The following is a 22,783-nucleotide window of genomic DNA, read 5'->3' as shown; positions in this document are numbered from 1 at the left end:
ATAGATAGATAGATAGATAGATAGATAGATAGATAGATAGATAGATAACTTTAAAAAAGCTTGCTTCTACCTGTTTGTCCTTCTGCCCATTGTGGAAGGCACTTATGTCGTTTTTGATGGTTACCTTCACCACCTAAGCTTGGCTGTCCTGGAACTCGCTTTGTAGACTAGGCTGGCCTCAAACTTACAGATCTTCTTGCTTCTGTCTCCAGGGTTGGGATTAAAGGTGTGTGCCACCACACCTGGACCTAAGCTCTTCTTTAATTCCTTTTCACTTTTATTTGATTCCTTTTCATATGAGTTGGAAGCTTACTGGGTGGAGTCTTGTCCTGAGATGACATTCCCTTTATTCAATTTAATATCTGGCTTTTCTTTGTTTATCTCTTTGAACACAGGACTAAGCACTGTTCTTCTTCCTTATGTCCCCTTTCTCCTCAAATTGTAAATTTTATATCTTTTCTTTTTCAGCTTGCTCCTTTTCATTATAGATATTCATAAGAGTGAACACTAACAACCATACAACAGAGTCAATACTAGGCTGTTCTGAGATTTCTTCTGTCAATGGAATTAATCCAAAAGCTCTTCGGTTTGGCATCAAGCAAACTTTTTGTACAAAACATCTCAAGAACAATCTCTGTGTATCTGTATGTGTATATTTGCATATAGGCACACACTAAGCACCATCTCTGGCACACCAAACAATTGAAGCAAATGGTACACAGCATTATCAGTGTTGGTATGAGTCTTAGCAATAGAACTGGACATAGTATTATTCTTTCCGATTTTGCTTGAAGATAAAGAGAGGGGTAAGAGTTATTGCACCAGACAGAAATTTAGGCATACAGAATGTAACTTAACCAACTCTCCACTTTCAGTTTGAGAATCTGTAAATTCCAAGGTAATGTTTGGAGGGAGTTTGTTTAGGATCTTGAAGTTATCAAGAGAACATTAAACTTCCGTGGCAATTCTGTTTCTAATGCTACTGACATCATCTTATATCTCTACTGAAAGATCCTCAGAGAAGGAAAAACACAGCCTCTCAAACCTTATGATGCTTGACATTCTACCTTGGTTTTAGAGAACAATACTCCCTGGTCATGAAGTTAGGGGAAGAGTGAAAACAAAAAGGCAGCAGAGAGGAGCAAAGAGAAGAGGCCTTTCCAAAAGAATCTAGGCAAGGCTGCTGATCAAACTTGGCAGCTGAGACAATGGCTACAGATGACAGAAACCGCTTAGGGGGCATTCAGGCTGCCAGGCTGCAGGAGACTGTGAGCTGCAGGGGTTAGTCGTGCAGTCTTTAAGTGAGAAAGGAAGGCTTTCTTAGACAAGCAGAAAGCCTGTGGACCCCATCAGATAAGTTAGGGGTACATGCTCACTGTTAATAGAAGCAGGATATCTACCGCAAAAGGTTCTTGTCTTTAAAAAGAACATTTGGCTTCTTGGGGTTCAGTGAACCTCTAGCTATCTGCACAAATATCCAGGATAGAAACCTGATCTGCAATCAAGTTTTGAAAATAGGGAGGAAGTAAGTAGTCCAGGGAATTATCCAGCAAGTTGCATGTCCCTGTTTGTTGGTTGGAATGTAACTCTTGGGGATCCCTAGCATGGGCAGTGGCAGGTCTTAATGCATAGATCTCAGAAAGTTAAAACTAACATAGATGCATTTGATATTATCTCTTACAGGAGGAACCGCCATCTAGCCTTCTTTTAGGTCAAGTCCAAATAACAGAGATCCTAAGAAACAATTAAGCCTTATTTTAGTGGCAATGGGGATCCCTCTCTCTCCAAAACAGTGGTGCCATTTTACTTCAGCTCTGTTGTAGCCACTGAAGCCTGAGCCACTCCTCAGTCACCAGCATGATCAGAAAACCTCAGATGAAGCCCCCAGAACAGACCACCCTAAATACCTAGGGAACCACTGCTCTTGGGACATTCCTAAGGTTACAGGCAATAAGACCTGAGAGACCCCTTTGTCGAGAAGAGCTGTACAAACCGTCCTCAACCTTGCCAGAGTTAATGTAGGCAGCGGCAGCCCTACCAGGCCACTCCTGTGCCTACTCACCTGCATCCCAATGATGGCATAGATGAAGAAAAGCATGGCGATCAGAAGGCAGACATACGGGAGAGCCTGCAAGGGGAGCAAGAGATGGTAATTAATCAAGGAGACCACCGCTCCTGCAGTCAACTGCAGGGCAGGAACTCTTGTCCTGAGGCTATTTCAAGCAGGACTGCCACCCTGCTCCTCAGGGATGTTCTGTTTGGAATAGTCTTTTTGTTTTTTAAATGTACCCAAGTCTTCTGATAGATGTGTGACCCCTGTTTCCAAAGAGAGCTAGCAAAACTTCCTGGGCTTGAGAGACATTTCACTTGGCATGTAGAAGTTTAATAATCCTAGCAACTGTGACCCAAATTAAGGAGGAAGTACTTAGTTTGGGCTTCAAGGTCTCCAGTTCTTCCTCCCACTCCCTCACCTAATAGCTCAAAGTGGGGGATCTGGAGGCCAGGTTAATTGACTGGGGTCTCCTTATTATTCATTCCTAGAAGTATCTTTTATCTTCTGATGAAACACTGTTTCCAGTGCTTAATCCCTTCAGTATTTTATTGTATTTCACATAATTTCCCTCAAAGCCTACACAGTGTTAGCCATTATGAAACTACAATGAAGCCACAAGATAAAAAAATAAAAAATAAAAATCCATATTGTGTATGCCTATTGCCACTTTGGGATGATAGCATTTCTATGTGAGAGTGGAAGGCAGGGACCTGCGACCTGCCCTTGATATTCTGGGGCAGGAACAGACACAGGACAGTTAAGATTTGGAGCCAGATAAGCCAATATACTTGTGTGCTGATCCCAGGATTGGCATGAAAGTCCCTCTTCTTTACCATTCAGTAATCTCCAGACAGCCAGGGCCACTGTGAGTCTCTATCTTGTCATGAATATACAACACCATGAGTCCCAGGAGACCAGCCGAAGGCTTTCAGATGGCTGGAGCAGGGCAGAGTTTATCAACAGAGTTAACAAAATGAAGAACCCTTTGAGGGACTATTCAAAACTTGAATCGAGGGCAAATTTAAACACAACTGAAAGCTGATGGGGAGGGCCCTCTGCCATAAAGTGCTGGATCCTAAGGAGTAGCTTCATTTCCTTGGGGATTGGCATAAGGAGGCAGGGTTCTCTGCTGCCTGGACTGCTGCCCTCTTCTACCCATTTGGTTTGGCCTTGTTAAACCTTCTACACCCAAAGCCTCCCAGTCCTAGATCATCTTCCTACTCCAAGCTTTAAGGAGAAAACCAAAGATGCCATCTGTTCTCCCTTCTTTAAAAAAGTATTTATGTGTATGGGTGTGGTGTGCCTGTATAAGTTTATATGTAACATATGTGCACGGGTCTGCAAAGGCTGGAGGATGTTGGAGCCCCTGGACCTGGAGTTCAGGTAGTTGTGAGCCACCTTATATGGTTCCTAGAAATGCAACCTACGTCCTTTGCAAGAGAAGTATGCACTTTAAATACCTGGGCCATCTCCTAGGCCCTGTTCTCTTTTCTTGTCACAAAATAAATTCTAACACAAAATAAGAGAAAGAAAGGATGAGATTCTGTACAGGGGTCAGAGAGAGAACTGGGTGAATCTAGGGGTTGGATTGGAATAGGTAAAGGCAATGGTGTAGCGTTTAGATAGGACATCTCTCTGAGGCTTTGTATTTGCGGATGTGGCCTTTCAAAATGTTGCTGTTAGGCAACCTGCTCCGGTACTGTATCCCAGAACTGACCTGAAAACGCCTACCCATAATACAGCGCCAGTGGGATTCAGATTCACCTGCCTTGCCTGTTCTCTGTAGAACTCACTGAATATGCCACCCATTTGGCTGTCAGTTTTTGACACCATTTTCTTTAGCTTCAATAGGACATAGTGTCACAGAGACTCAGTGATGTGATAACATGGCAGGATGACACACATTTCTTAGATTCCCTAACAATTGAAGCTTGATGGGCAGTCCTCTTAAAAAAAAAAAAAAAAACAGCTTTAAAAGCAACTTGTCTTTCTAATTTTAAATCCAAACTCATCCAAGACTTGGGCAACTCTTAAGGTTTTGAATTTCTCCTCTGTTACCTAGCTCTGGAAAACTAGAGTTCACTGAGGTGAGGCCTCTGTGGAAATAATCCTGACAAACAACTGGCTCTTGATAGGGTAGAAAAGCCAAGGTTAGACCTTGGAGCCTGAAAATCCTTAGCACGGTTTCTCATCTCAAACTCCGATGACATACCAAGATTTTACTGCCCTGTCTTTTTTAATTTAATTAAAAATATAGGTAAAAGAAGGAAGACAGTTTTGTGCATTTATGGTTTGTCATCTTTGAATCACTTAATTTTATCTAATTTATTTTTAATACATTAATTTAAAAACTTTATTTGCAAGAAAAGAAATGCGCTTAGGCCTTAGACATCTAATTATGCTATTTGTTAGACGTCTAAAAGACATTTAATTTATCCTATTTGTTAGAGCTCAAAGAAATGTAGGTATTCTTGGAAACTTTTCTTTACTATTACTGCTATTGAAGTGGGTTTTAGGCACTGACTTTTTAAATAACCTTTATCCCTAGATGTATGCATAGTCCCATGAGCGCATTTAAAAGAAACGTATTTTAACTTGGCCAAACATCCCTAGCTTTTATAGGATGTGTGTGTGTGTTTGTATGTGTGTGTGTGTGTTTGTATGTGTGTCTGGTATTACTGTACTATACATTCACTAGTCCAAGACGCCCAGGTGAAAACATGGCAGACTGAACATGAATCATCTCCTTATGAAGCACAAGTTTAAAAAGTCCTCTGAAAACCTTTACCACAAAATAAAATTATTGACAAGTCCCTGAAAACACTGAAGACATCTGACAATGGGAGGCTGATTCTATGGATGGGCAGAATGGCTCAATGCAATTTAGAATACTCAAGGCCCAAGGTACAAAGTGAAAATGCCACATTATTTTTTTAGAGTAAGATTCTATAACGTCGCTCTGAATTGATCACTATCCAGTGAGCCTGGGCTATAATTAAGAACTATTATATTTATGCCTCTAATCAACGTCAAGTTTACAAACTTCTCCTTCCTAAAGGTGAAGGATCCGGGGTGCCGACGCTGCTGCGGCGTGGTCTGGCACTGGTGTGCCACCCTCCGGGAGCCTCTTACCTTAAAGGACTGCACAAAGGTCCACAGTAAGATGCGAATGGTATAGCCCTGGCGCAGTAGCTTTATGAGGCGCGCGGCTCGAAAGAGCTTCAGAAAGCTCATATTGAAGCCGCTGGTGTTCACCAGCTGGTGGACCAAAAGGAAACATGTAATTAGTGACAATATGCTCATTTAGAAAGATCTAAGCACTGGTATTTTCACATTTATTCCTTATTCAGATCACAAAATAGACGACAGTCTCCGTCTTTTGTGGGTAACCCGGCTCCAGTTGGGAGGCACCCTGGGAGTTTCTCTCTAAGCCTCCCGGCCCTGCCCCTCCATTCCTAGGTATATGGGTACAGAGACTACGCCAGCACACAGGAAGGAAAACCAGCATTCCTGGTTGCTGCCAATACTCTGCACGGAGAGGCCAAAAGAGCAGGGTTGCTACTCAATAATTGCAATAAAGCACTTGGTGAGTTCTTTAGGATGAACGGATTTACAGAAACACTTCAGGCCTAACAACTTTGAAGTTAAAGACACTATGTTTCTCTTTGGAGTATTTGGCCAAACACCAAATACTAACTTTCTTCTGACACCTCTATTCCAATTAGATGTCTGCTACTTAAGTCATGCTGTAAATAAGCCTTCCATGAGACCCACCACCACCCCAAAGTTTGCATTCTCTGATTAATGCTCCGGAAAGAGGAAGTAGACTCCCAACACAAAAGGGGCATGTTTGATTGGGTGGGTTATAAATGGTGGAGAGGATTTCTCCAAATACTGCTCCGGGGTCCAGATTAAATGCAACAATCTTGTGACCCATTCATTCACCTTGCTGTCTGTCAGGATAATTTCTGTGATGCTGCCAATTACGGTGATGAAGTCAAAGATGTTCCAAGTATCTCGGAAATAGTTCTGCCAAGTGAATTCGGTCACATGAGCATTAGAAAGAAGAGAAAGGAAAGAAAGGAAAGACATCTTTTATTACATAACTTTGTCACTTGGAATTAAAACTTGTCAATTCATGCATAAGTTCATTCTAACTTTGGGCTCAGTTTTCTGTTTCTAGCCCGAAATTCTGTTTCTCTTTTACTAATTTGGGAAATCTTCATTTTTAAAACAGTTCTACAACTATTTGAAGACCATGTTTTTGACACTGTCACTAAAAATCCAATAAGAAAGATTAGTAACCATTTATTTTTCAACCACACTACTGAGTTTGATCAACAAATAAGAAGCCTTACCTTTATAATATATATACCTCAAAGAACTGAGATAAGTACACAGCCATTAAACCTTAGGCATGATACAATTTTAACTTCTAAAATATTTGTATTGCTTCAAGAGGCTGTATGGGGCTAAAGGTTGCAGGCATGCTCAAATCTCCATAGTCTTTTCAGAACAACCAATTGACAGTAGGGTGAATAGATTCCACTTCCCCATTTTTATGCTCTGTTACACCTTGTGAGGAGGTGGAATTAAGTTATGTGTGTATATGTATGTGTGTATATGTATATATGTATATATGTATATATATATATATATATATGAAATGATGAGGTTGATTGAATATAATATGGGGGAAATATAAGAGACCCAGAAAGTCCACCAGCCAGATAGCTCCACTTGCTTCAGAATGCATGATGTCCATCCATTCTCAGATAGCACACACCTTGGGCTACATTCTTTGAAACAGGGAACCCACATCTCCAAAGTGACCACTTGGCTTCTTGTGGGCATCAGGTACCATAACAGCTTTGGATACTATCAAAGTGTCCTCTTTCCTATGCTCACAACTACCTCACTTGATCTTTATCATCTATTTCTTGATGTTCTTTCAGCTCTTCTGTTCCTTTTGTGGGTCTGAAGGTTAGGTAGTATCAAATGCCCCATGGTTATATAGTATTGAATAGAGGTCTTGTTCTTCACAGTGAAGCTATGGCATAGAGAAAGGATTGTGCAGAGAGGTTATATTTAATGAGCATCATGTATTTAAGACTATAAGACAGCTATTGTTATCTTTGTTTTTTGATATGAGAAAAATAAGGTTTAGGGAACTCTGATTCCAGGGCCACATACACCCTAGAGTATAAGGAAAAGCAGATGTGCCCAACTTTGTAAACAAGTTCCCCTTCCAGGGTGACGCTTAACTCATCAATGTGGGGAGCCAAGTGGGGTCCCGAAAGCCCCCAAGTTTTCCAGGCTCCACTATACCACATCCCGAGGTAAATTTTCTAAATCTTAGTTCATAGATCTAGGTTTTAGAGGAGTGGAAGACATGAGGTCAAATTGAGGACACCTTACAATACCGAGTGGCACAACCAACATTGTGAGGGACAGTACTCTTCCATTTTATCCAGAGTATCACTTTCCAAGATTTTAGTTACTTGAAATTCAGTATATTAAATGAAAAATTACTAAATGCTAAAGAGAAGCTATGAAGTGCTTTAAGTGAAAATTCTCAACTTAATAGGACAAAAACAATTCAGTCAAGGGCCTCGTAATAGTGTTTCTGCTACTGACATATCACATATTCAGTGGTGGTCTCATAGTATTATTCTGCCTGGTGATCGAGCCATAACAGTTTATAAATACATACTATGACACTCACAAAAGGACAAGATCACCTAACAGTATTGTGAGTAACAACGTTAGTGTTAGCATGACAGAATTAACAGACTAACAATGTTAGTAGTAACTTCCGAGAACCCAGAGTCACCTGGGAGATGGGCTTCTGAGCATGCTCGTGAAGGATTACCCGGATTGTGTTGCTGAGTGGGAAGATCCACCCTGGCTGGGATCATGTTACTGTATAAAGAAAGGAAGTGACCTGAGCAGTGACGTGTATTCATCTCTCTCTTCTTCCTGATTGTGGATGTAATGTGACCAACTGCTTCAAGCTCCTGCCACTCTGAACTGCCTGAGCACGGTAGACTGCACCCTTGAGCTGCAAGCCAGAATAAACTATTTCTCTCTTATGTTGCTTTTGTCAGAGTATAATTTACCATATCAATAAGAAGAGAAACTAAGATAAATATGTTTCTCAGAATTCATCCGATCAGATATCAGATTTCCTTCAGTTTGAGGTATCCCCTGGGGATTTTGGAATATATGTCTTGGCTACTGAATAAACTAGTAATTATTGTGAACTCTGAGGTCAGATAGACCAGAATCCAACTCCTGGATCTGTCTTTCACTAACTCTGAGAAAAGCATTTATATTGCCTAAGCCTGTCTAATAGGGTTGTTTCATAGAGAAAATCAATGCATAGAACACTGGATGGGTATTTACTGGGTGGCACAATATGTTGCTTATTTCCCTTTTTTCTTTCTGTTTTATCCTCACCATCTTTCCAATCCCACATTTCACTGTGTAGCCTTTACACATTTTATGGGCTTCGATATTCTCATTCAAAATGAACATGGCAGCAGTGACAGCAGCAACATCTACTGTGCCTGCTGCAGAGCTGAAGAGAAGATCTGCTCAGACAGTGCGCGGGGGGCTAGCCTGAAAGCTTAGGCGCCAAATCAATGTAACACTGCCTTTTCCAGTGTGAATGCCTCCTGGCCTTGGATGAAACACAGGAACGAGGGTAGGAAGGAGGCAGGGCTCAAGGCCGAATCCTCTAGTTAAGCCTGTAAAAGTATGTATTCAGAGTTCACCATAATTAGACACATAATTGGGGTTTAAGTCACAGATGATGTCAACACCAAGACTCCAAGAGAAGCTTTCCCTGTGGAGGTGTTGGCTCCCTCTCTCTTTCACTTCACCCTACTTGGGCTGGGCTGTTTTATATAGGCATCTTTGTTTGGTAGAAGTTTCTTTTTACCTTTTTATTTCCTCGGGTTTCAAAACACTCAAAAGGGCGTCAAGAATTCCACAATGCAGCCACCGCAATGGGTCCCTTTCAACTCCCCACCCCAAATAATCAAATTAATGGTGGCATAAAAAAACCAGGAGACTGAAAACAACCTCCACAACCAACACTGACAATTATCAAGCCCAGCCCAGAGCCCCTGTTACTGCCGTTACCAGAAGCACTCATTCTGATTTACAGCAAAGTCGCCCCTTCTTGCTAGGAAAGGGGTACACACTTACACTTGAAAGGAGAGCTCACACCCTAAGTGTGAAACAGCTGTCCAGTGGGCCTATCTGCACCTCATTGAACCCACAGCACGCTCTGAAAGCAAGCAGGAGGAGAGGGAGGGGCAGATTTTGTTTATAGGACATTGATGCAAGGGTCAGGTTTGAAAGAATTTGCCAAATGATCGTGATTACTAGTTGAGGAGAAGTAAAAAGAGAGCTCATGCCAGAATAATTCATTGCAATCGCTCTCAAATCCAATTCTAGAATATACCCTCACCCCCTAAAAATGATTGGACATTGTAAGCATAAGTAATAAACATTTATTTTTAATTGGCAGATGTTACTCTTCATGCTACTTAATGGGCAGAAGATTAATAGGATAAAGTCTGTTATTTGCTGTGTGAGGTTTAAAGATAGTTTCCATTCAAATCATAAAATTCATATATAAATTACCAGTAAATAATCACTCAACTTATAATCTAATTTTTTGTCTTCTTTATGTGTCAATCATAGTTTCAGTAAAATCTAAGGATAGGTGCTCTACTGCTGACAGAATTCAATAGGACCAGGGCAGACAGGTAGAGGAGCAGGTAGCTTCCTTTGCCTTTTCTATTACTCTTCTCACATAGCAGCCTGTTTATTGAGTAAGCGAGCTCACTATTGGGTGGGCAAGTGTGCAAACCCATCCTTGAAAAGCAGTAACCTCTGTGTGCCCCAAGGGAAGAGAAGCCGGTTGCTAGATCAGACATACCAGGAAGCCAAAAGCGATGACCTTTAGGACACATTCCAGGGAAAACACCATGGTGAAGGCAATGTTCAGGTATTTTAGGGCGAGTTCATAGGTGCAAGGAGCAGAATAGTACTGCCAGGAAAGAGAAGAAAAAAAAAAGTAGAGTAGAGTCAAAGCCTTAAGGTATACGGACCTGTACATGGTTGGATACGCATGCCAGGTCTGGCCATCTCTCAACCTGCCCTGGTGGAACAGTTCGGTGCATGCGTATTATGCAGTAAAACACATACCAGTGTCCCACTCATGACAGCTTAATAGCAAAACCACCTCCATGTCCAGACTAAAGGCAGCCATGACAGAAGCCCTTTGCGTTAAATACGATTAAGCTCCCATTAACATCGATGTCTAAAGGACGTTGTCCACCCCTGATAAAGGTGGATCCTACTGACATTTTTGTTCCTGGAAGCTCTAAAATGTTTCTCTGTGTTACTCTGCATTTTATCCAATGGTCCCACCAATACCCTGACATCCAGGGACTGGGCTGTTGAATTAGATAAGATCAAAGAGACTCCATGATGGAAGAGCAGAGCAGGTCAATGTGGCAGGCTAGTAAGGTGAACTGACCTCTCAGTCACTGCGTGCGCGCGCGCGCACACACACACACACACACACACACACACACATACATGCACACACACACAATTACTTCTCACCTTCATCATCAGCACGACAGTGTTCAAGGCAATCATGGCCATGATGGTATATTCAAAGGATGGAGAGACCACAAAGTGCCACACGCGGTACTGAAAGGTGTGCCTGTTCTGTGGCATGTAGCGGGTGAGAGGTTTGGCACTAATGGCGAAGTCAATGCACGCCCGCTGCAGAAAGTCAAGGTTATTAGAATCAGTCCAATTCCCTCCTCTTCCCCCCCCCCCCGCAAAGCTTCCCTGGGCTCTATTAAGCTGGCTGGGAAAGGACAGCATAGGGATAAAATCGTGAGATACGTAGTCCTAAGGCAGGGACAGTGATCATCTGAGCCAAATGATAGGCAAGACGTCACCTTACAAGTACATATAGACCTGGAGGCATCCTGTCACATGGGGTGAAAGCGTTGGTTATTAAGACAGTCCTCTTACACCATATATGGCTAAGAATTTAGGTGGGAAGCGTCCCCTGGTGCCCATAGTTACAGCTATAAATCTACTGGGTAAGAATCCTTACCGAAGATATGTAGGGCCAGAGTGATTTGTGATATCAGCTTTGAGTCTGACTTTTTAATATTTACATAAATGTAATGAGATATTTTGAAGACAGGATGCTCGGCTAAGCACAAAATCCATTAATATTTCATGTGTGCCTCATCCACATAGCCTAAGGGTAATTTATATAATATTTTATTAAGTTTGTGCCTGAAACAAAGTTTCATGGTATAGGATTTTCTACTTGCCATATTGTATCATGCAAAAAGTTTTGGATTTATAAACATTTGAGTTTTTATATTTGAGCATCTGTCTATGCATTCCTTTTATAATCTATGACCATTTCTAGTTCAGCGCCTTCGGTTAAACAACAGCAAAGCCAACCACGAAACCGTACAATGTTCCAAACCTACACATGTCCTGGAGATACACGTAAGGAAACACATTCACTGTCACTAGAAACGCGGATGCCATGAGAGTCAGGGAGGTAGGCAAGTTTCTTAAGGTTGTAACCATGGTACTTATCTTTTTCTTCTAGACTGCCACATAAAAGGGTAGAGAATGCCTGCTTATCTTTTCTTTGTGTATGTATTTTTTTATCTTGTCTGTATATGATACATGTGTAAGAGTGTGCAGGTAATACTTGCCTGTGCACACAGATGTGGTGGTCAAAGAAGGACGTGGGGCATCTTCTATGGCGTTATTGCCTTGAACCAGGATGATCACCATTAAGGTTAATCTGATTGGCCAGCAAGCTCTTAGGCTTTTCCTGTATATGTTTCCATGTTAAAATTACAGGAACATGCAGCCATGCCCAGCTTTCTTTTCTTTTTTTTTTCTTTAAGTGTGTGTGTGTGTGTGCATACACATATGTACGCATGCCAATGCCAAGATTCATGATAATGTACGTGTAAAGATCATCAGACAACGTGTGGGAGTTGGTACTCTCCTATCATGTGGGCCCTGGACACTGATTCAGGTCATCAGGCTTGGCAATGGTACTTTTAGTCACCAAGCTACCTTACCAACCCTACACCCAGCTCTTTATGTGAATGCTGGGGATTCAAACCTAGGTCCCAGATCCAAGACTGCATACCTCTGTGCCTCCCACCAGCTTTTCCTCTCTTCTCACTCTAATGCTACAGTAAAGTTAAGAAAATGCAATCTTTTCCTCTAAGAGTGCTGGTCCCAATAGTTTTCTTAAGTTCCCACTGCTATCCCTTGCTACAGTCTACCCATTGTCACCTCATTCTTTTCCAGGCTGCACTCCTCCATCATCTTGTCCCCTTGCTCCTGGAAGGTGATGATGATGAGAGCCACAAAGATATTGACAAAGAAGAAAGGGAAGACCACAAAGTAGACCACATAAAAGATGGACATCTCCATGCGGTTGCTGCGGCTCGGGCCTCTGTCCTCCTCTGTCACATCTACAGAATGCTGCAGGACCCTGTGAGGACCAAAAGAGAAGGTACAGATGGTGGAGGACACTCTTGGCTTTGTTAAGAGACGTGCCACCCTTTGTAGTTCTTACTATGACTTCTCTTTTTCCATTCCTCCTCTGGCTCCCGGATGAGGATTACCAAGTTGATGAATTAAAAAGCACCACTTTCCATCTGCATTCAACTCCTAGACAACAGGATGATATTCTCTTACAGTTATAGTTAGGTTGTTATGTTCAATACCTCGAGACTTCTAGTGCCATTTGATTTTCTACTGCCAACTATTGGTGTATTACTTATTGTTCAGTCTTATAAACAAATTAGCCTCCTGCTGCGGACAGCATAAGAGCCTTCATTCTTCAAAAGAGGTCTGGCCTTAGGCAGCATCGCTAGGGTCTTCCAGATCCCTCCATCTTAGGCTCTCAGGTGTAGGGCCAACTTTAAGGATAAATCTGTTTAAAACAACTCCCATGGATTCCTATTGACGGGTAGAAAGTTTTGAAAAACCCTTTGTTCTGTAAGTAAGAGGGCTCCACCCAACTCAAAGATTGATAAAAAGAGAGTTTCAAATATTTTTCTGACTTTGTCTACCCCCTCTCCATCTTTGTCTGAAGGATTTTTTTTCTCCTTTCTGCCTTTCTCACCCACTCATAACCACTTACTTTGCCTGGTACAGTAACAAAGGGTTAGCCTTGTTCATCTTGAATCAGCTTTTAAGGCACCCACACAGTCCCATGTCAGCCTGCAAGACACATACACCAAGCCCACCCCATCACTCACTGAGGCCATCCTTCCCCCGTGGAGACGGTGAAGAGGGTCAGCAGGGCCCAGATGATGTTGTCGTAGTGGAATTCATGACGCTTCCATTCCCGGCCCTTTACCTCCATCTTGTTTTTTTCATGGTCTACATAGTTACCTCTGAAACCAGAATAGAAATGAAATAGGGTTTCTTAAATATAGTGCATGGAACAGTCAAACATTTTTACAAACTTTAAAGATGTCAGGGTAACAATGACTATCACAGAAAAGGAAGGGCAAGTTTTGTTAAAGGCAGGTACTAACATGGAATAAAAATGGTACTTGGTGCCAACAGATGTAGGATGAATCCTGATACCACTAATTGCCTGTGTAACCTTGGACAACCTTTGAGTTTCATCTTCTTTATGTAAACAAAACTTCTCTCAGTAGGTCATCAGAAAGACTTAACACTTAAGGGTTCAGCAAAGTGTCACTTACCATATCTGATACAATAAAGGAATTTAACAAACTTCTGCTTGTTTTATAATTCTTCCTATTTTATGATTCTATGGAAAGGGGAATGGAGTTAAGAGGGAAAGGAGATCCAGTCAACCCATGGAAGGTAGGGAGGGATTTGCCAGGACACCCTCAGCCAACAGTGAGAATGGTAGTGGCTCTCACATGCACTCTTTCTCTGTGTCCTTGGAACTGTCGGTGCAATAAAAGAACTTTCCCTTGAATAGCTGAACAGCGATGACAGCGAAGATGAACATGAAGAGCTTGTAGACAATCAGTATATTGAAGACATTCTTCAAGGAGGTCACCACGCAGTCAAACACAGCCTGTGGACAGCAGGGAGGGGCCTTGTATCATTCCTGTGACAGAATACTCCTATGGCCTGAGCTGAGGCAGGGGCCATACCACCACCCACCAGACTAGGAAGCTGTCTCAGGAGCTCCTACTACACCAACAGTGATACCCATGGGGGTTAGGAGCTGGCTTTGATGCTGGGCAAGGTTGCAAGGACCTGCTTTGGAAACAGACATTTTCTCTAAATCTTAACGTGAATATAAAGCCTAAAACTTAAACAACATGACATAAAGCAATGGAAGGGTTTCTTTGTGGGATTTCAGTAGAGGTACTAGTGAAACCCAGAAACTTAATGCTTGATGGAGTTCTGAAGATCATTTAGACCATGTTACCTGTTAAACAGCCTGTTCCTGACCTTGAATCTGTTGGTGACATTCACAGATTTACTTACACATTGATGATGTAGCAGCCTCCCTGCCATTTCCAAAAGGATCAAAGTGGCAAGCACATGCTATTGTCTTTGTTCATTTCCATATTTCATCATAAGTTCATATATTTGCTTTGACTCTATCTGACTCTATCACTTCGTGCTGCTGTCCTCTAGTTGAATACTGGCTGCATCCGGGAGGAAGGTCAGTAGACACTGTAGGACAGACTGATGAGGTCTATCTGTACTGGGGATGAGGCTGGGTGGGTAGAAACAGGGATTTCTGCCTCAATACAAAAACAAGAGTGTCTCCAGAGACCTCCTTCTAAGCCCTAAGGCATGAGGATTTCCATGAGAGTTTGACACATTTCGGGCCAGTTTTGGATTATTTCCTAGGCTTTCGGGTTTAGCTTACTGAAGAGTCTGACCTCACTGGGTGCTGCATTTGTGCAGCTGCTTCTTCACAGTGTTGGGTATAGTATGGCTGGGTATAGTACGGCTGGGTATAGTATGGCTGGATTGATTAGTTTTAACACTGCAGGGAATGTGAGTGATGCTCAGCCTTATGCAATGGCCAGAGACACCTATATCTTTCTCAGGTTATCATACTGCCAAGAGAGGAACCAGTCCTTCCCAATTTCACAGAATTAATTGAAGGCCAAGGCCACATTCTTTGGGTATGGATACTCTCATTAAGTTGTTGCACATTCCGAAGCTCCCAAGGGAGCGTGTGCTGCAGTTCACATTTGTAGCCCCAAACAGCCTGGGTATTGGACACACAGGGCTGGCAGGGGTGGTGACTGACAGGCCTAAGCCAGTGGCTGGCTGGAGGGAGTGTGGCCAGGAAGATATGACACAGTAGAAGGTCCTGATCCAAGAGGAGGTGGAGGAAAGCAAAAGAAGAAATCAATGAGGAATGCACTTCCTTTGAAGACTAAGGTGCTCTTGGGAATCCATGCAAAGTGTGAGGAGCCCAAGAAGAAACCATGTCAAAGCTAGTCTGGGACCTTTTAAAAGTAACCTATTTTCTTCCCCCTCCCTTTCCTTACCTATTCTGTTCTGCTTCCTTTCTGCAAATTAAGGGTAGAAAGGAAAGTGGTTGGTGATTTGAAACCAGGAGGGGTATGGGTTTCGGTTGGAATGGGTGACATATGTTATCAGTTAGGAGAACTCAGGAAATAATGGAAATTTGGAAAAACAAGAAAAATAAGCTCATAGCTTTATCTTCTATGGCAGGCATGAGGAGAGCAGTGCCTCTCAGAGGAACTGTTGGTTTTTTTGGCTAGTGACCACCCACATCACCTCTTTTATCTATACTGCAAATATAAGTTACACAGATCTCCATTTCCTAGGTGAAAGAAATTCTAAGAATAAGTACCCTGCTCTGGGTCAAATAGCTCCAAACTTCTTGAGCTAGACCTGGCACTCATGCAGGTTCTTTTTCATGGTGACCAGGTCCTACACTACTGTCTTAGAGTCACCTGCTGGCCAGGTTTGGAAGCCGCAGTTCAGGCTCCTCTCCCAGGCAGTCTGGTTCTGCTGTGCTGATGTGGAGGGAAGTGTGCATTTTAGGAAATGTTTCAATGATTCAGGCACGTACGGCTATGGCCACTCTTTGAGATGTCCTATGCTAGGCTCTGGGATGCTGCAAGTGGGTAATGAAACCTGATTCTCGGGAAGCATCCTGGTACAACCCAGGAAGATGGGATTGAGTACTCCTCCTGAGGCTTGCTCTACTGGCTGTGTGGCCTAGACAGCAAGAACTGAATGGTGAGCCTTTGCATTAGAAGCTGAAAGTCCACAGGAATTCAGGGAGGGGAGGAGCTTTTCTCCCATGGAGCTTCAGATTCTATTAACCACAATATATGAGAGGGAAGGATAGAAGAGCAAGCTCAACGGGTTATCAAGTTTGAATGGAAAGCAAGCCCTGTGAGGCAGGAAGGTACTGGCCAAGATGGTGAGGGGCTCATATGGATAAGATACTTATTTTTGTCCAGGCCATGGCAGTAAGAAGAGCTTTTCCAGGTAACTCACTTCCTCGTTTCTTTTCTGCTTCTGCCAAAAATAGACTTATGTGCCCTTCAGCTACCTTTTGGTACCTCAAAAATATGAAACACTTGTGTGAGGTGATACTTTTCTCATGACTGAGAAAAATACCCCAGATTATCCAGTACACGGACCACACATATAGAGGGCTTTTACACTTTCTACTTCAATAACACAGGATGCTCTAAGACAAAGCCACACAGCTTCTTCCTGGATGACAGGCCACTCTAGGGAGTATAACAAGAATTGGGTCTGGACTGAAGAAGGAAAATCTCACCTGCAGGTTTCTTGGAACACTCATTATTTTCCTTTGAAACAAAGACCTTGACTTTAATAGATGAAAAAAAAAAAAGTCCCAGTCCCCAAGAGAGAAAAAGGGACAGTCTAAGAATGGAATCTGCATAGGCTAGCCAGCTGTAGCTGAAGGGACGAGGTGGAAGACGGGTATCGGGTTGGATTGTTACCTTCAGCTTTGGCAAGCGCTTGATGGTTTTCAGTGGTCGAAGAACTCGAAGTACCCTCAGAGACTTGATAGTCTTGATGTCCCGCCCCTTGTTGGTTCTGTAGAGAAAGGACCCCAGGAAACCATTTGGAAAGGGGAGAAACAGAAGTGGCAGCCACACTATTACATTAATAACAACGGAGTAAAAGCAGAGAAGAGTAGACGAGAGGCCAGAAACTAGGTCAGTGCAGAATCCTTCAAGGACAATCCACAAACATGCTTCAGGAGTAGTGTCATGTCACGCCCTAGTGGTGTGTGTGAACACACTGATATGCACATGTCCATATACGTACATCCACGTGCTCACAACAATTTAATTCATGGTTTCATAACTTCAGATGGAGCAAAAGTGAGTTGCACTCAATAGAAACTACATCAAATTTGAATATTATCCCACAGCCTTCTTACAAGGCTGGGCAGTTAGTGGTCCCAGTCACCCACCATGAGGGTAAAAGGTTGATACTCTGCAGTGTTAACAATACGGTTTTAAGTTGATAAGTTGCCCATAAATGGAATAAATGTCTTTTTCTATTTAAGGCATTATCAATTTCCATTGAATTTACCTGGAAGTGACCATATGAATAAAAGGGAATGTCTGTGTACACACAGAGAAACATCCAGGCACATGCAGGATTCTATGCACATATACAGACAATTGCTCAGGTCTCTGATAGTCAGATTAATGCTATATAACACCACACTGGTAAATAAAAAATGAAAAACCTTAACTAGATAGCATGACCAGAAGGCTACGGTGGGTCTCCATTGTGCCTAGTTCAGCCCTTTCCTATAGGGGGTTTTCGAGATATTTGTTAACTTGAAAGAGAACAGTTGAAGCATGTCATTGGGGAACTTGACCCAGAAGTCTAGGGTTGTTACTTCTCACATTTCACCAGTGTGGGGAGAACACCATGAGGACTGTTGGGGAACTCAACACTCTCACTGTGCTAGGCTGCCGCTTCAGAGAAAGCGTGTGTGGAGGCGTCTTGCCAGGACCTTGGCCCACACTCTGATTATGTGCGACTGGCCTTTTCTGCAGTCATTTCCTTTCAGAAACTCTGCATCAGGCTTGAGAGAACTACTTGGTTGGAGCAGGCCCAAGTTGTAGGCCACACCCACCTTTTTCTCCTGGTAATAACTCTCTCTCTTCAGCCTCTTAGAAATGTTTGCTCTTAATGAAGATCATGCATTTCTCTTTTTATCTCTAGGAATTAAATGTATAAATCAACTTGCATTTCTCTGTCTTTCCTGCTCATACTCTGAGATCTTTGTATTCAACTCAAACAGCTACAGTTTGTAAAGCATGCACATGGTGGGAAATAAAATTCTAAATAGTGAGACCAGGCTTGACGTTTCCCTCATGGTGGCCTAGATTGTCGTTATCATATTAACAGTCACTGGAGAGGGGACCCAGAGCATCAGATGAAGAGTACCTGATTTCTGCATGCAATTTGGCCTAGTAGGCTTGCATAAGGAAGCCATAGTCTATCTTCTTTTTTAAGGCATAAAGTCAATGAATCTACTCCTTCATGCCAACTTTACACCAGTATTAATTTTATGCTCTTTTGGTTGTCACAGGTGATGACCTACATTGTCATTTTTAAAGGCAATCCAAACATGCTATATTAATATGGGCTTTCATATCTAAGAGCTCTGGGATATTTAATAATTTTTTTTGCTCTTCAAGCACATCTAACCTAGAATATCTAAGAGAAACATCACATAGGCCAAATATTTCCCAAAGCAACAGGAATCGTCACTTCCCAAGAAGGCTTGAAAACTCTCAGTTTTAACCTTTTGGCTTTCAATGGAAACATACCATTCAAAGAAACTCACCACCACTTGCTCACTGAGTTAGCATCTTCTCTTCCAATTACAGTCTCTCCCCCTTCCCACCTCATGCCCCAAACCTTCTACTTAAGAAAAACAAAACAAAAAAACAAAGCCATAGTTACCCCAAAGCGTTCCTATGGTTGATCCAGCCAGGAAGCAAGGAGGGGAAGGATGGAGAGAATGATAAGTCAGAAAACCTCAGTGAAGACAGAGGCCCTTACAGTAATGCATACTGGGAAGCAGAGGACCATGGTATCTCACCCAAACCCTTGGCACTGTCAAATCCAAAGGGTTTGTGAAAGGAAGGGCAGCACACCGTATGTTCCTCAACCCGCTCTCCACCCACAGGGCAAAAGTCCCTTGAAAACAGTAGCAGCTTTGCCTCTTAACTCAAGGGTACTTGCGCCTACACTGTCTTCCAGGGGTCCATGTTTAATTACACTTTTCTAAGTGTAAGCTTTTGTTTTTCACTTCCTTGGGAGTCTTAAGATAAACTCTATTTCCAGTTACTTCATAAGAACCAAGCAGCCAGGCACAGTGGTGCACGCCTGTAATCCCAGCTGTCAGATCTCTGTGAGTTTAAGGCCAGCCTGGTCTGCAAAGCAAGTCCAGGACAGCCAAGGCTACAAAGAGAAACCCTGTCTCAAAAAACAAAACAAAACAAACAACAACAAAAAAAAACAAAACAAACAACAACAAAAACAAGCAAGAGGAACACCATCTGCCCTGGGTCAGAAACATTCAGAAAAAGTATTTTAAGTAACAGTCCGCTGAGTAGCTTCACCTGGAGAGGAATGATGTTACTACATTTAAGTAGGATCACTCTGGTGACTTTCCAAAGCTCAGAGACCAACATCACTAAACTGCACCCACATGATGAATAGGACCTTTCCTTGTCAAGGTTTTATAGAAAAGCTGCTTTTTCTATACTGCAATTAGCTTAGTAGCTTCCACTGTGCACTGTTCACAGTACAACTCTTAGAAGAAAAATCATTCCTGTTCTAGGAGTATGATAACTGTCCTGACCACCCTCACAAAGTCAAGTCATCTGGGAATTGAACGGGGGGGGGGAGGGTGGCTTGTAACCTGAGCTCTTTAATGTACAGAAATGTCTTGAAGTGCAGTTCACACCTAAGTCAAGCATCCTTTCATTCCTCCATACATAGAACGAGCATCTGTGAAGTCCTTAATCCGTGACAGGCCCTATTTCATGTACTGGAACAAATGATCTGGCTAATCTCTTGGAAGGTTAGCTAATTTGGTAGGGAAGACAAACCTCAGTCCAGCAAGCACACAAATGAAAATAATAATGGTAACTTGCTATGGAGAAATAGAATCCCGTGATCTGATAATTCTCCTAGACAGCAACACAGATCTCTTTTCTTCCGGTTACATTTTCCTGAGGAAGTCCTAAGACATGAGCAGAGGGTAGCAGATGGACCTATAGGTGGTCTGGGAGCATAGTCTGCTGGTGTTTACCTTCTGTTTAACACAGGCTCCTGTCTCAGAGGAGACAGATATGAAGACATCCAATAGCACCTGAACAGGATCTGAGAGACCACAAAAGCCACCTCATGCAAGGAGAACCAACATTTTTTGCTCCTTCCACATAGATGAACACAATATTCTCTCCAGAATACTAGCCAAATATGGTATGAAACAAAGGAAAATCTAATCACTATTTATCTACGCCAGTGTGTCAAAAAATTGGAAACACTGGTACATTCTAAAAAGGACAGCTATATCTGTCAAATACAGGGCTGTTCGACCCATTCTGACTCCCAAGATCTGAGCAAAGACACAGTCAGACATGGGCTTCAGGTCAAAGATTGGCTATTAACCATTTTGCACTGTTTTATAATCCACCATGTGGTTGCTGGGAATTAAACTCAGGACCTCTGGAAGAAAAGCCAGTGCTCTTAACCTCTGAGCCATCTCTCCTCTACACTCTTCTAAACATGTCTCTTACTGCAGAGGAACCACTGAAAAAAGCAATAACTTTATAGCATTTGTAAGGGCCCAAGTTCAATCCCTATTGCAAAAATAAATAAATAAATGAATAAAAATAAGCAAAATCCATGGTCTTTGAATTGATGCTGAAAAGAACACGCTTGTATTCTCTGTGTTGCTAGCAGGGTAAACATCAATTTGAAAATGGCAATTTAAAACGAGAGGATTGAAAAAAATAGAGCAACAGAGTCAGTAAAACCATTAGCAGTTTTACCATCACTAACTAAAATATATCCTAATTTACTCCCAAACAAGGCCAAAGCATGTTTCCCCTCAAATCCACTGTGAAAGCCAGGATTGCAGAGAAGAAACTTTGCCAGTCCAAGACGGCATGCTCTCCGGCGTTTTGAGACATATTGTTTTGCAAACAATTCATGTGCTTTTTACAAACCATCCGAAAATTACTTGATAATACCATTAATCTTTGTTACTAAGTGTATAATGAGTTTTAAAAAAAAAATACTGCCTAACTCATTAGTGAAATTTAATGGGCTTAAAGTGGACTCCAAGATAATTTCATATGCTAGGATGTACTGGCCCCATGTTAATTGGGATTCAACAAGGCCACTCATTTTTTACCATTTATTTTCTACTTATTTGCTTTCCAAAAGAATAACAAAACCTGTTTCCCCATGCCTCATCGTCTTAAGAGGAGAATTTCTCCAGTTCAGTTGCCAAGTTGCCCTCCAGCTCTGTCAGTCACTAGCCTTTACTGTCCTCTTGTTCTCTGGGTCCCCTTTCCTCCAAGGACATGCCCTCCAGCTGATTTCTGCTAAGAATTGGAAGAACAAAGACAACAGGCTCTGAAGAGCCGTTCCTTCTCTAAGTATGATGGCTTCTGTCCTTCTCTGTGATGATGAGGCAACAGCAAAGGGCTGTGGAGGAATTTCATTATTCAATTTAAGTACCTGGTACTGTATTGAATGCGAAATATATTTTACCTTCTTTAATTCTCACAGGACCAAATGTGGTTGTTTGTCATTTCCACTTAAAGGTAAAGAAACAGAAGTTCATGGAGTGAAAGATAGCTAAAACTGAAAATTCAGGCACAATTCTGCCTGACTATGATGTCACCATATTTTTTAAATAGGAACCTATTTAAGGAAGTTAGTATTTTCTCAGCTCAACTATTAACCTGTCTGTCTTACTCCCCTTAACTGGAGTATTGACTGTTGGTAGGAAGGACAAGTCACAGGTGCAACATCAAGACAGATGGCTTAGGTATGGCCTTCTCCATCTCCCCTGCCCTGGATAGAGACTGAAGGATCTACAGAGGAGGTTAATAGCTTGTAGCTAGCCACAAAAGCATGGTAGGAGAAAGCTTAACATATTAGAAAAAGCAATAAACTTGAATTCTACACACAGAGGTTGCTCAAGACCTGGCTTTGCTATTTACCTGAGTCAAACCAGCCAGAGCTCTAACCATTGAGTTCTCAACTACTGAAGGTGATAGATGAAATAAAGCGTGCATGCCAAAAAGGAAGAAGCATTTCTCTTTGTATGGCAATGCTTGTCCCTCCATAAGTTTTAGGGAACTCAGGTTTGGCTGGCTGCATGAAGAAAAATAAACTGCTACTTTGACCTTTTATTCTTAGCTGCTGCCATTTGAGGATTTTTTTTTTCTTCTGACCCCAGCATCTCTTCTGCTCATCATTAAACCCACAGCTACTCTGTCATCTTTGTCCTGTGGCCACAAAACTCATTCTGTGCTAAGTATTTGGTGCACAAGTCTTTACTCCTTGCACATTGACCTCAATGAACTTCGAGTGCATACTATGTCAGCCCTTTGAAAATGT

The 22,783-nt window shown here is 42.2% G+C and overlaps 1 protein-coding gene across 1 annotated transcript in view; it reads right to left on the bottom strand.

Moving 5' to 3' along the window:
- Cacna1e (calcium voltage-gated channel subunit alpha1 E) overlaps positions 1-22,783 on the bottom strand; it is a 314,504-nt gene that overhangs the window by 30,991 nt on the left and 260,730 nt on the right. Inside the window, exons 26-34 of the mRNA XM_055624404.1 lie at positions 17,107-17,203; positions 14,041-14,201; positions 13,402-13,539; positions 12,428-12,629; positions 10,697-10,861; positions 10,005-10,115; positions 5,999-6,082; positions 5,186-5,311; positions 2,063-2,128 (exon numbers count right to left, since the gene is read on the bottom strand). Coding sequence (XP_055480379.1) covers positions 2,063-2,128; positions 5,186-5,311; positions 5,999-6,082; positions 10,005-10,115; positions 10,697-10,861; positions 12,428-12,629; positions 13,402-13,539; positions 14,041-14,201; positions 17,107-17,203 — 1,150 coding nt within the window. The remainder of the gene's footprint in view (positions 1-2,062; positions 2,129-5,185; positions 5,312-5,998; positions 6,083-10,004; positions 10,116-10,696; positions 10,862-12,427; positions 12,630-13,401; positions 13,540-14,040; positions 14,202-17,106; positions 17,204-22,783) is intronic.

The sequence above is a fragment of the Psammomys obesus genome, unplaced genomic scaffold (assembly GCF_907164565.1).
Source record: "Psammomys obesus unplaced genomic scaffold, mPsaObe1.curated_primary_1811, whole genome shotgun sequence".
NCBI lineage: Eukaryota > Metazoa > Chordata > Mammalia > Rodentia > Muridae > Psammomys > Psammomys obesus.
The sequence above is the reverse complement of the archived record's forward strand: the minus strand, read 5'-3'. Positions and strand labels throughout refer to the sequence as shown.